At 44.1% G+C, this 13000-nt stretch overlaps 1 protein-coding gene across 1 annotated transcript in view; it reads left to right on the plus strand.

Annotated features, from left to right (window-relative positions):
• Positions 1-8733: 8733 nt before the first annotated feature.
• The window catches only part of LOC110489408 (thrombospondin type-1 domain-containing protein 7A), a 169279-nt gene continuing 165012 nt past the window's right edge, over positions 8734-13000 (plus strand). Inside the window, exon 1 of the mRNA XM_036971022.1 lies at positions 8734-9387. Coding sequence (XP_036826917.1) covers positions 9231-9387 — 157 coding nt within the window. The 5' untranslated portion in view covers positions 8734-9230. The remainder of the gene's footprint in view (positions 9388-13000) is intronic.

A 13000-nucleotide genomic window follows, 5' to 3' on the forward strand; every position in this document is an offset into this window, starting at 1 on the left:
TGGACTATACCACTCAGAGCCTTTTCACTGGAGGAAACAGAGAAGTCTCTGAGATGAGAATGTCTAGGTGGCCATTCATTCAACAGACAGTTGCTGTGTATGCAACCAAGGTGTTCGAAATGAGAAAAAATTGTCCCCATAGGCAAACTCTTTTTGGTTACAGGTTCTACCTGGAACCAAAAGGGTTCTACCTGGAACCCAAAATGGTTCTTTAAAGGGACAGCCGAAGAAACCTTTTAGGTTCTTGATAGCACCTTTTCCTTTAAGAGTGTAGCTCTGCCTGCCTGCTGAGGGATATCTGAATCTCAGATCAGGCTTTGTATAGCAGCTAGAACAGATGTTGTGGTCTAACCCCAGCTAGAGCTCATCCCCTCACTCTGACAGCACAACCTGAGTACTTCAGGACCAGTGGAGTGCACCTGACACACACATGTTCCCTGGGCCCTGCCTGCAGACACCTGTCTTCTGTCTCCAAGAAAGGGTTAGAGTTTGGACGAGAGGTAGAAAGATCTTCCTGCTACCACACTACTTCATGTAGACAAGGTCATTACAGCAGGAATCTATTGAACACAGAGGCTGACAGTCACATGGGGTTTAGCAGTTTCTTGTTCTGAAGGATACAATGGCCAAATGGGAGGGGGGAGGTTAGAATCTCTCTGCCCTCCAACTCCTCTCTCAAGTTCATATTCAAATTGGCATGAAAGGGATAAATCCAAAACCACCTCTCCCTTTCTCTCTCTCAATTCAATTCAAATGGCTTTATTGGCATGGGAAACATGTTTACATTGCCAAAACAAGTGAAATAGATAGAAAAGTAAACAGTAAACATTACACTCACAAAGGTTACAAGGGAATAGAGACAATTCAAATGTCATATTATATCTATAAACTGTGTTGTAACGATGTGCAAATAGTTAAAGTACAAAATGGGGAAGAAATAAACTGAAATATGGGGTTATATTTACAATGGTGTTTGTTCTTCACTTGTTGCCCTTTTATTATGGCAACAGTTCACAAATCTGTGGAATTTAAACCAATAGATATGGAAGTTTATCAAAATCTGATTGATTTTTGAATTCTTTGTGGGTCTGTTTAATCTGAGGGAAATACAGTGCATTTGGAAAGTATTCAGACCCCTTTCACTTTTCCATATTTTGTTGTAACAGCCTTTTTCTAAAATTGATTAAATTATTTAAAAACATTTTTTAAGGCGCATGACAACCCGCTTGTAGTTTTCCAAAAGCCACCTAAAGGACTCGAACCATGAGAAACCACATTCTCTGATCTGATTAAACCAAGATTTGGCCTGAATGCCGAGCGTCACGTCTGGAGGAAACCTGGCAACATCACTACGGTGAAGTAAGGTGGTGGCAGCATCAAGCTGTGGGGATGTTTTTCAGCAGCAGGGACTGGGAGACTAGTCAGGATCGAGGGAAAGATGTACGGAGCAAAGTACAGAGATCCTTGTTGAAAACCTGCTCCAGAGCGCTCAGGACCTCAGATTGGGGCAACAGTTCACCTTCCAACAGGACAACGACCCTAAGCATACAGCCAAGACAACGCAAGAGTGGCTTTGGAACAAGTCTCTGAATGTCCTTGAGTGGCTCAGCCAGAGCCCGGACTTGGCAATTTCCCGATCGAACATCTCAGAGACCTGAAAATAGCTGTGCAGCGACACTCCCCATCCAACCTGACAGAGCTAGTTTGGAGAGAAGAATGGGAGAAACTGCCAAAATATAGGTGTGCCATGCTTGTAGCGTCATACCCAAGACGAATCGAGGCTGTAATCGCTGCCAATGGTGCTTTAACAACGTACTAAGTAAAGTGTCTGAATACTAATGTAAATGTGATATTTCTGTTTTTTATTTTTAATACATTTGCAAAGACATGTTTTTTTTCTTTGTCATTATGGGGTTTTGTTTGTGGATTGATGATAAAAAAAAACAACATTTTATTCAATTTTAGAATAACGCTGTAACATAAGTCAAGGGGTCTGACTACTTTCCCAAATGCACTGTATGTGTCTCTAATATGGTCATACATTTAGCAGGAGGTTAGGAAGTGCAGCTCAGTTTCCACCTCATTTTGTGGGCAGTGAGCACATAGCCGGTCTGCCTCTCTCAATAGTAAGGCCATGCTCACTGAGTCTGTACATAGTCAAAGCTTTCCTTAAGTTTGGGTCAGTCACAGTGGTCAGGTATTCTGCCACTCTATACTCTCTGTTTAGGGCCAAATAGCATTCTAGTTTGCTCCGTTTGTTCATTCTTTCCAATGTGTCAATTCTTTATCTTATTGTTTTCTCATGATTTGGTGGGATCTCTCTCTCGCTCTCTCAGATGGTTAATAAATGACCTCCACCACCACCGTCTCTATTTGCATATCTGTTTTCAGCACATTCATTGTGAATTTATCTACCACATCTAGGTAATTATGTTAGAATATGACAATTGGAAGAAAATTGTATGACAAGGATGGACAAATACTGTCAGTGTAAGCAAGGAGTTATGAGCCATGCTGACGAAACAGATTGTTCACCGATTTTAACAGTGAACAGTTGAACAGATTGCTCTAACATTATGCAAAGGAACCTACCTATTCGGTCACATAGACCTTTGTCAGGCATCACATGTTGACCCCCCAGACAATACCTCTGTTTACGTTGTTGTTTGTTGTTTACGTGAATCTCCAGGGGTTGGCCCTAACCCCTTTAAATCCTCTTTGGGGTGCTTTAAATCCTCTGTGTGTGTGTGTGTGTGTGTGTGTGTGTGTGTGTGTGTGTGCGTGTGCGTGTGCGTGCGTGCGTGCGTGCTTGCGTGCATGCAGGCTAAAAGCAGGGTGCTTTGGTCGCTTTGTTCCCCCAATCTAGGAAGCGCTCTAAACCAATGGAGCAGAAGACAATGGGACCATTGGTTGGGCTGAGGGTCCGTAGTCACACAAACACTCGCGCATGCACATACACACTTATGCACATGCATGTACACACACACAGGTCCTGGGATTCCGCCTGAGTGAACTCATTTCAGGGTTGATTTGCCTTGACGGATATGAGCTGTTTGGATTAGTGTTCAGTCTCTTTGTTCCTGATTGGGAAGGGGTCACAACAACCCTCACACACACAATACACCCATCCACCCCCCATACACACATATATACACACACACGCACACACACACACACACACCTTAAATAACAGATGCCCCAATTGCTTTTCACACCGCAAATTATAATTTTCACGCCATTGTTGCTGCACATATCTGTGTCATGCTGCTCATATCTATGCATTTCCTAGTGCAGTGGTATTACCAGACTTCTGAAGAAAAGGGCTAAAGTAGGCTCTTTCTGCTTCCTTAGATACAATACCTCAATCTATAAGCCTGTGTGCAACCTGTTTTTTTATGTGTCTATATACACAGACACTCTGGAGAAATAAATGGGTCAAGTCTCAGTATAATACAGTCAAGTCTCTCAGACTTTGTCTTAGTGCTCCAAGTCATTAATGCTGTCATTGGTCTTATGATCTTAATATATGAACAAGTCACTGTCTTGATAGTGAATGTGTTTGTGCCATGTTTTAATGTGCAGGATATGATGGTCTGTGATGGTCTGATGGTCTCACTCAGTTTATATTCTCCTCAAGGTACAAGGTAAAAATCTGTCGTTCTGCCCCTGAGCAAGGCTCTCTTCCCCGGGCGCCTAAGACGCCGTCCGCACCTCTCTGATTCAGAGGGGTTGGGTTACATGTGGAAGACACACTTCAGTTGAATGCATTCAGTTGTACAACTGACTAGGTATCCCCCTTTCCCTTCCCTCTTCCTCTAAATGCTTTAATTGATTTCTGGAGTGTGTGAAACAATAGTCAATAGTTAATTACATTAGGTGAGGTGTCGCGCTGCTCTTTTTGTTGTTCTCCCTCATTGTCTCTCTGTTCCTGTTCTTTAACCACAATGCATCCCTTTGATAACATTTGCATATTTAAATTGGATCAGCTCAACTGGGCTGGCCTCTCCCGCCAGATTGGTCGAGTCTCCCTCCGCCCTCTACCCCTCCCCCTTCCCGCTCAAGCTGTTACGTTACTGCTAAACGCTCAAGTGGCACTCTGGGAATTCTGTGTAGCCAGGCCATGCTTTCTGCAAGACTAAAACAAAACAGAGAATAAGAAAGCAAGGCCATAATGTTCCGTAGTATTGGCTTAGGCCATCATAGCACAAAGCCAATGAAGCTATACGACAGTTCATGTCTATTGTCTATGTGGAACTGAAACAGTTCACGAGGCAGCAATAGTCTTCTCCATGTTCCTATCCCTGTGTAATATCTGGGTACATGTTTTCACAATCACATGTCACTCCAATTCACCGGACAAAACTGTAATCTAACATTTCCTGTTTTGATGACGCTCCTTTAATGGAAGCTTTAATGACTCTCCGTGTGTGTGTGCGCGCATAGCATTGAGCTGTGTATAGTAGAGTGGACTGCATGGTGGTCTTTGTTGTATGGTGTTATATGATGATGTTCAACCCATTGTGACAATAATTACAGAATGTAGCTGATAGGATAACAGAATTAAACAATGGATGTAATGTGCTGTGTTCTACTGAATTTGCATTAGTTATATGGTACAATGGTAGGCTATGTACACTTCCATTCAAAAGTTTGGGGTCACTTAGAAATGTCCTTGTTTTTGAAAGAAAAGCAATTTTTTTGTCCATTAAAATAACACCAAATTGATCAGAAATACAGTGTAGACATTGTTAATGTTGTAAATGACTATAGTACCTGGAAACTGATTTTTTTCTACTTAGGCGTACAGAGGCCCTGTCATGACGTGGCCCCTTCTGGGTATAGATTGTGGCTTCCCCCTCTCTCTCTCTCTTACCCTCTCCTACATCCAGGTTCTGTTATCTCAGGTCATAAATTCCTGGTGGAGACTCTCTCCCCCAGGAGAGAAGCCAACTATGACCTGATCCGTTTTGTTTCATGTTTGTGACCTCATGAAATAAAATACAGCCACATTACCCTAACTCCGTTTATACAGGTTCCTCAGTTATGAGATTTGCATCTAATTATTGTATAAAATGAATGAGTAAAGATGAAACTATTTGTGAAACGATGTGATGTTAAACCTTTAATGTGAGAGAATTGTATTCCCTTTAAAGTTTAACTAAGTCATTGGCCCGCCCCCGTGAGCACAGATATGATTTGGCGTCATGGAACAGCCCTTTCCTATTGTTACGAATAAAAGTCTTTCCCGCTCTCTCACAGTCCACACCTACTTCCCTTTGTCCACCAAGCCATCATATCGGCTTAGCCCACTAGGAAATCTTCCCTATCCTTGTAACCAATATCTACTGTTTGTTTGTTTATGCAGTTCTGTGATTATTTAGTTAGTTAGTAAATAAAGGATTAAGCCAATTGGTGTGTGAATGATTTATAGCAAAAGCTGGGTTTGTGCAGATAACGTTTGACGTTTGGATAGAGACTGACGTGAGTTAAAGAATCATTAATTAATAGAAGACCAATTGATCACATATTAAAATATCTGAAGAGTTATATTCGGAAAATTATAACTTTGTAATCTGAAGACATCCTAGTTAACTACTTTTACATGATTAGTTTAATCACATAATAATAATTACAGAGAATTGATTTGATAAAATAACAGTCTTCACTTTTAATGATGCCAAAGACACGACAGCCACCATCACTCCTGTGTTCCAATGGCATGTTGTGTTAGCTAATCCAAGTCTTTCATTTTTAAAGGCTAATTGATCATTAGAAAACCCTTTTGCAATTATGTTAGCACAGCTGAAACTGTTTCTCGCATGGAATAGCCTTCATTTCTCAGAACAAGAATTGACTGACGAGTTTCAGAAGAAAGTTCTTTGTTTCAGAAGAAAGTTCTTTGTTTCTAGCCATTTTGAGCCTGCAATCGAACCCACAAATGCTGATGCTCCAGATACTCAACTGGTCTAAAGAAGGACAGTTTTATTGCTTCTTTAATCAGGACAACAGTTTTCAGCTGTGCTAACATAATTGTAAAATGGTTTTCTAATGATCAATTAGCCTTTTAAAATGCTAAACTTGGATTAGCTAACACAACGTGCCATTGGAACACAGGAGTGATGGTTGCTGATAATGGGCCTCTGTACACCTAAGTAGATATTCCATAGAAAATAAGCTGTTTCCAGGTACTATAGTCATTTACAACATTAACAATGTCTAAACTGTATTTCTGATCAATTTGATGTCATTTAAATTGACAAAAAATGTGCTTTTCTTTCAAAACCAAGGACATCAAGTGACCCCAAACTTTTGACCGGTAGTGTATATTTTCTCTCATTCTCTGTGTGTGTGTGTGTAGCTCTGTGATGAGTGCATGTGGTGTTGTGCTGAAAGTCATTACGCCCAACTCTCCTTAGATATCCTCCCATTACACAGCACTATCTTTCAAATGCTGATTCTCTCCATCCCTCTTTCGCTCTCCCCTCACACCTCTACCCTCTTTAATGTCTCCCTCTCTCCCTGCCCTCTGTGTCATTCTTCCCTCACCTACTTTTTCGCTGCCTTTATCTATTCCCACTCTCTCTCTCTCTCTCTCTCTCTCTCTCTCTCTCTCTCAAGTGCTTAGCTGTTAATGTATTTGTTGAGACTGCAGAGGCGGCCAGTGTTAGTGATGGCCATGCCACAGGGAGTCTGGTATCGTCTCAGTCTGTCTCTGTCTCTGTGCCCAGCTCTGTTTGTGAGTTTTAAATGAGAGCGGCTGAATCTGTAATCCACCCAGCTGATTCTTTCTAATCAGGGTTGTGCACAAAACCCTTTAAACCTCTGGTAAGCCCTCTCTGTCTTCCTCCCACTCTCTCTCCCTATTTTTTATCTCTCTCTCTCTCTCTCTCTCTCTCTCTCTCTCTCTCTCCCCCTCTCCCCCTCTCTCTTGGCGCTGCTGTCCGGCTTTAGACTGTCGTTGGCTTGAGAGAGTGAGGCCAGAAGTTCAACTAGGTGTTAGGATGGGGGGTGAGGAGGGGTGAGGAGACTGTTGGAAGTGCCTGCAGAGGAGGGGAGGATAAGAGGACAACTTCTTCGTTTCTAAACTAAATAAAATTACCAATGTCATCATTCAGACAGCTGTCTGTTGTCATCAATCCCACAAAGCTTGACACAGTATGTGTCTGTGTGTGTGAAGCAGCACTGCACGCATTTGTTTGTCCGTGCATGTGTCTGTGTGTGTGTGTGTAAGAAGCAGTGCTTAGGGAGCAGAGCTGGTGAATAGAGTCCTTCTGGCTCTGGCTTGGCTAATTTGTTGAGCGGCGTGGGCTTCCTGGTTACAGCTAGCAGGGGGTGAGATCTCCCTTTATTAACCTAATGGCTGTGAAACTACCACATCGGATGGTAGGCTGGGGAAGAGGAGGGGTGAGGAGGGGGGAGAGGATAAGGGGAATGGGGAGCAGAGGAGTAGGGTGCAGGGGTTGTGGTCAAGGACATTGGGGGAGGGAGGGTTGTCTTGAGCCACTTGGCAAAAGAGGGTGTGGATGACTGGGACCATCTATATAGAGGCTATACATACAAATAATGAATGGGTAAATCTGATAAAAGAAAAGGTTTTCTATTTTGTATTTGTATTTGCCAATGCAGCAGCTACTCTTCCTGGGATCCTGCAAAACGAAGGCAGTTATACAATTTTAAAAACATTACAATACATTCAGTACAGAATTATCAACACACTAGTGTGTGCCCTCAGGCCCCTATTCTACTAACACATATCTACAACACAAAATCCATGTGTACTGTTTTCCTGTCTATTCTAACATATTTATTGTTCAAATTTAGCTGGAGTTTTAGATCATGAAGTACAAACATTATGATGATGTTGGATTTGTTTTCCTGTCTTTATGTGAGCTGCATTATGGGTAGAATGAGCAACAATTACAGTATGTCTGTTATATTGTCAGATTAATTTCCCAGCCTCCTTCTATAGGGAGTCACATTTATAGCCTGGTTTCATTGAGTGACCTGTTCCTCTCCTGTGTATGATACGGAAACCAGGAGTGTGTAAGGGTGTGTGTGTGTGTGTGTGTGTGTGTGTGTGTGTTTGTGTGTGTGTGTACAGATCGTAGGATCTTAATTTGATCACTCCTTTGTTGCTTGGAATTTGCAAACTTGTAGTGTACTTGATTTTTAAAAAGGCTTTTAAAGTTTGTAATTTACACTTAAAAATTTCAGATTGATTTTCCCTAACGAAAAATGTACCCACCCCTACAAAAATAATTCACATTCACTGTTGCTGCAGGATTATATTCCTGTTGAAGCGAACTGGCTCAAATTAAGATCCTACTTCTGTATGTGCGTGTACGTGTGTGTGTGTGCACTGCAGGATGTTGGGTCTCTGGTTTGAATATCATACAAGGTCAAACCCAGCTGACATCAATAATTCATTGTTTTATTTTACTATGACTCATTCAGATGCTCTTTATCCCCCCTCTGTACTGTTTTCAGAGTTCTATCCCCTTACCTCCCTCCCTCTTTCACACACACACACACACACACACACACACACACACACACACACACACACACACACACACACACACACACACACACACACACACACACACACACCCCTCTCCCCACCCTCTGTCCAGCTGCCTGCCTCCACTGATGGGAGCATAGAGCACCAACTAAAAAAACAAGGGTATGAAAGTATGATCAAGACAGCGAGAGGGAAGAGCCACAGAGCGAGAGGGAGGGCAAGTTCGATGGAAAGCAAGAGGGGGAGGGCAAGTGAGTGAGCGAGTGATAGAGCGCGAGAGAGAGAGAGAGAGAGAGAGAGAGAAGGAGGGAGAGAGAGGGAGGTGCTGCATCAGCTCGGCACACACAGGACGCAGCAACATCAGCAGCCTCGTCTTAGAGGTCTATTGTTCCCTGTTTTCATTACGGACAGACCTCGTTGTCCCTCGCTGACCTAGCCACCACAGAGAGAGAGAGAGCGAGAGAGAGAGAGAGAGAGAGGAGGAGAACCCTTCATTCACCCAGGATTACTTCTTCTTAGAGGAACGTACAGAACAACCCTTGTGTGAGAAAGGGACAAAAGCAAAGGGAGCAGAGTACACTTCTCCGCTGTGTCTGCCCGCCTCCTCAGCGTGTTTTTCTGTCTCCGTTGTGTTGCCTTCTCGTCTCTTTTTCTATTTGGTTTTCTGTTATTGTGTGGATACTATCCACACGGTCCCCTTGCAAGAGCCATGGGGTTGCCCGGTGGAGTGAAGGGGATGCTGGGTGTGTGGAGGGAGTTACTTCCCTCTCACTGGAGACTGGTGCTGATCCTCTTCTGGATCTCTGGAGCCACAGAGGCACAAACTGCAGCCGACACCAAACCAACTGTCTACGTCTGGCAAACAGGTAATGCTGCTACTACTGCTGTGCTGTTCATTCATTCGGTCACCACGCTGAAAATAGAGGGAGTGTCGAGAAAGATATCATCCTCTGTTACTAGATGTACAGTGCAGCAGACTTCTCTCTCTCTCTTTCTTTCTCTCTCTCTCTGTCTGTCTGTCTTACTCTTGAGGGGTAGACTGGAATCTCTTCATGAAATATTGATTTGAAGATGTTTGTTGATGTTGCTGAGTGGTGGGGATTGTTTATCGTGGAAGGGCTTGAGAGTGTTACTGTATGTTGTACTATATAACTGTACCTACCTGAACCTGTTCAATCTGCTTGTCTGAGTCCCAAATAGCCCTGATCAAAAGTGGTGCACTAAGCCTTGTACTTTTGTTGTCTATGTTTTCTTATTGCTTTTGCTCACTGCTTGCTTTTGCTTACTGCTGATACAGTTTAGACTCTGACCATTTGAATCAAGAGCATTTGAGAAGAATTGGGCATGTTTTTAGAATGAAAAGAAACAAAGGTACTACTCCCTCAAGCCGGATTCACACCTGCTGTTTGCAGAATAGAGAGACAATAAAACAGGCTGCATGTGTCAGAGGGTTAAGGCACTGGAGATCCTTTTTGCCACATCGTGGTATGTGAACATATTTACTGCAGTCCCTGAGGTGAATCCCCAGCCCGCTCTGGCTGTTGCTGAGGGGAGGAGGAGGAGAGGACTGGAGATTGTGGGACTGTGCTTTTCCCCATTCACTCCCATTCACAAGGCTCACAGTGGCAGCTGGTACTGCTCCAACCGCTACAAACCGCTGTTGGACACATTTATCACAATCTGACACATGCAGTTGACGAGTTGCATTACCGGTGGGGTGGTGGATGCTGACGCTGTGTGCATAGGTTCCCTTATGAACATGTGTTTGAACTATGAACCTGCTTGTTGCAAACGAGTGAGCTGCACGTTAGAATGATGTTGATGACCAATACATGTTCATACATTTTTATTATGCTACATATGAGCAGTTGTATAATTGCAGAAACATAATTTATTGTCTCTGTGTTATAAGGTACTTTATATATACAAAAGTAAGTGGACACGCCTTCAAATTAGTGGATTCGGCTATTTCAGCCACACTCGTTGCTGACGGGTGTATAAAGTCGAGCACACAGCCAAGTAATCTCCATAGACAAACATTAGCAGTAGAAAGGCCTTACTGAAGAGTGACTTTCAACATGCCACCTTTCCAACAAGTCAGTTCATCAAATGTCTGCCCTGCTAGAGCTGCCCCTGTCAACTGTAAGCGATGTTATTGTGAAATAGAAAAGTCTAGGAGCAACATCAGCTCAGCCGCGAAGTAGTTGGCCACACAAGCTCACGAAATGGGTGCTGAAGCACGTAGCACGTAAAAATGGCCTGTCCTCGGTTGCAACACTCAATATCCAGTTCCAAACTGCCTCTGGAAGCAACGTCAGCACAATAACTGTTTGTCGACAGCTTAATGAAATGGGTTTCCATGGCCGAACAGCCACACACAAAGCTAAGATCACCATGCGCAATGCCAAGTGTCGGCTGGACACTTGGACATTGGACTCTGGAGCAGTGGAAACGCGTTCTCTGGAGTGATGAATCACGTTTCACCATCTGGCAGTCCGACGGACGATTCTGTCCCAATGCATAGTGCCAACTGTACAGTTTGGTGGAGGAGGAATAATGATCTGGGGCTATATTTCATGGTTCCCCTTAGTTCCAGTGAAAATAAATCTTAACACTACAGCATACAATGACATTCTTGACGATTCTGTGCTTCCAACTTTGTGGCAACAGTTTGGGGAAGGCCCTTTCCTATTTCAGCATGACAATGCCCCTGTGCACGAAGCGAGGTCCATACAGAAATTATTTGTTGAGATCGGTGTGTAAGAACTTGACTAGCCTACACAGAGCCCTGACCTCAACCTCATCAAACACCTTTGGGATGAATTGGAATGTCGACTGCAAGCCAGGCCTAATCGCCCAACATCAGTGCCTGACCTCACTAATGCTTTGTGACTGAATGGAAGCAAAGGGGGAAGGGGAGTGATGGGGAAGGGGGAGTAAAGGCGGAGTAAAGGCGATGGGGAGGGGACCGATGGATGTTGGATGGGAAGGGCATAGAAGGGGGAAGGAGAGAAGGGGGAGATAAGAGGGTGATGGGGGAAGGGGATGGATGAATGCTTGTATGCTGACCCTGTGGAACAGGATGGGTCCTTGGGATACGCTGGGAAAGATCAATGTCCTATTAGACTGCTGTCTCACCAGGAGATGTCCCTCTCTCTCTCTGGCTTTCTCTCTCTCTCTCTCTTTCTCTCTCTCTCTCTGGCTTTCTCTCTCTATATCTGGCTTTCTCTCTCTCTCTCTGGCTTTCTCTCTCTCTGGCTTTCTCTCTCTCTGGCTTTCTCTCTCTCTCTCTCTAGCTTTCTCTCTCTCTCTCTCTCTCTGGCTTTCTCTCTCTCTCTCTCTCTCTCTGGCTTTCTCTCTCTCTCTCTCTCTGGCTTTCTCTCTGGCTTTCTCTCTCTCACTCTCTGGCTTTCTCTCTCTCTCTATTTCTCTGGCTTTCTCTCTCTCTCTCTCTCTGGCTTTCTCTCTCTCTCTCTAGCTTTCTCTCTCTCTCTGGCTTTCTCTCTCTCTCTCTCTCTCTGGCTTTCTCTCTCTCTCTCTGGCTTTCTCTCTCTCTGTCTTTCTCTCTCTCTCTCTCTAGCTTTCTCTCTCTCTCTGGCTTTCTCTCTCTCTCTCTCTCTCTCTCTGGCTTTCTCTCTCTCTCTCTGGCTTTCTCTCTCTCTCTCTCTAGCTTTCTCTCTCTCCAGCTTTCTCTCTCTCTCTCTCTCTCTGGCTTTCTCTCGCTCTCTCTCTGGCTTTCTCTCTCTCTCTCTGGCTTTCTCTCTCTCTCTCTCTGGCTTTCTCTCTCTCTCTCTCTGGCTTTCTCTCTCTCTCTCTCTCTCCCTCTGGCTTTCTCTCTCTCTCTCTGGCTTTCTCTCTCTCTCTGGCTTTCGCTCTCTGGCTTTCTCTCTCTCTCTGGCTTTCTCTCTCTGGCTTTCTCTCTCCCTCTCTGGCTTTCTCTCTCTCTCTCTCTTTCTCTCTCTCTCTGGCTTTCTCTCTCTATCTCTGGCTTTCTCTCTCTCTCTCTGGCTTTCTCTCTCTCTGGCTTTCTCTCTCTCTCTCTAGCTTTCTCTCTCTCTCTCTCTGGCTTTCTCTCTCTCTCTCTCTCTCTCTCTCTGGCTTTCTCTCTCTCTCTCTCTCTCTGGCTTTCTCTCTCTCTCTGGCTTTCTCTCTCTATCTCTGGCTTTCTCTCTCTCTCTCTGGCTTTCTCTCTCTCTGGCTTTCTCTCTCTCGCTCTCTAGCTTTCTCTCTCTCTCTCTCTGGCTTTCTCTCTCTCTCTCTCTCTCTCTGGCTTTCTCTCTCTCTCTCTGGCTTTCTCTCTCTCTCTCTGGCTTTCTCTCTCTCTGGCTTTCTCTCTCTCTCTCTAGCTTTCTCTCTCTCTAGCTTTCTCTCTCTCTCTCTCTCTCTCTCTCTGGCTTTCTCTCTCTCTCTCACTGGCTTTCTCTCTCTCTCTCTGGCTTTCTCTCTCTCTCTCTGGCTTTCTCTCTCTCTCTCTCTCTC

This window comes from Oncorhynchus mykiss, chromosome 32 (genome assembly GCF_013265735.2).
Source record: "Oncorhynchus mykiss isolate Arlee chromosome 32, USDA_OmykA_1.1, whole genome shotgun sequence".
In the NCBI taxonomy this organism is placed as follows: Eukaryota; Metazoa; Chordata; class Actinopteri; order Salmoniformes; family Salmonidae; genus Oncorhynchus; species Oncorhynchus mykiss.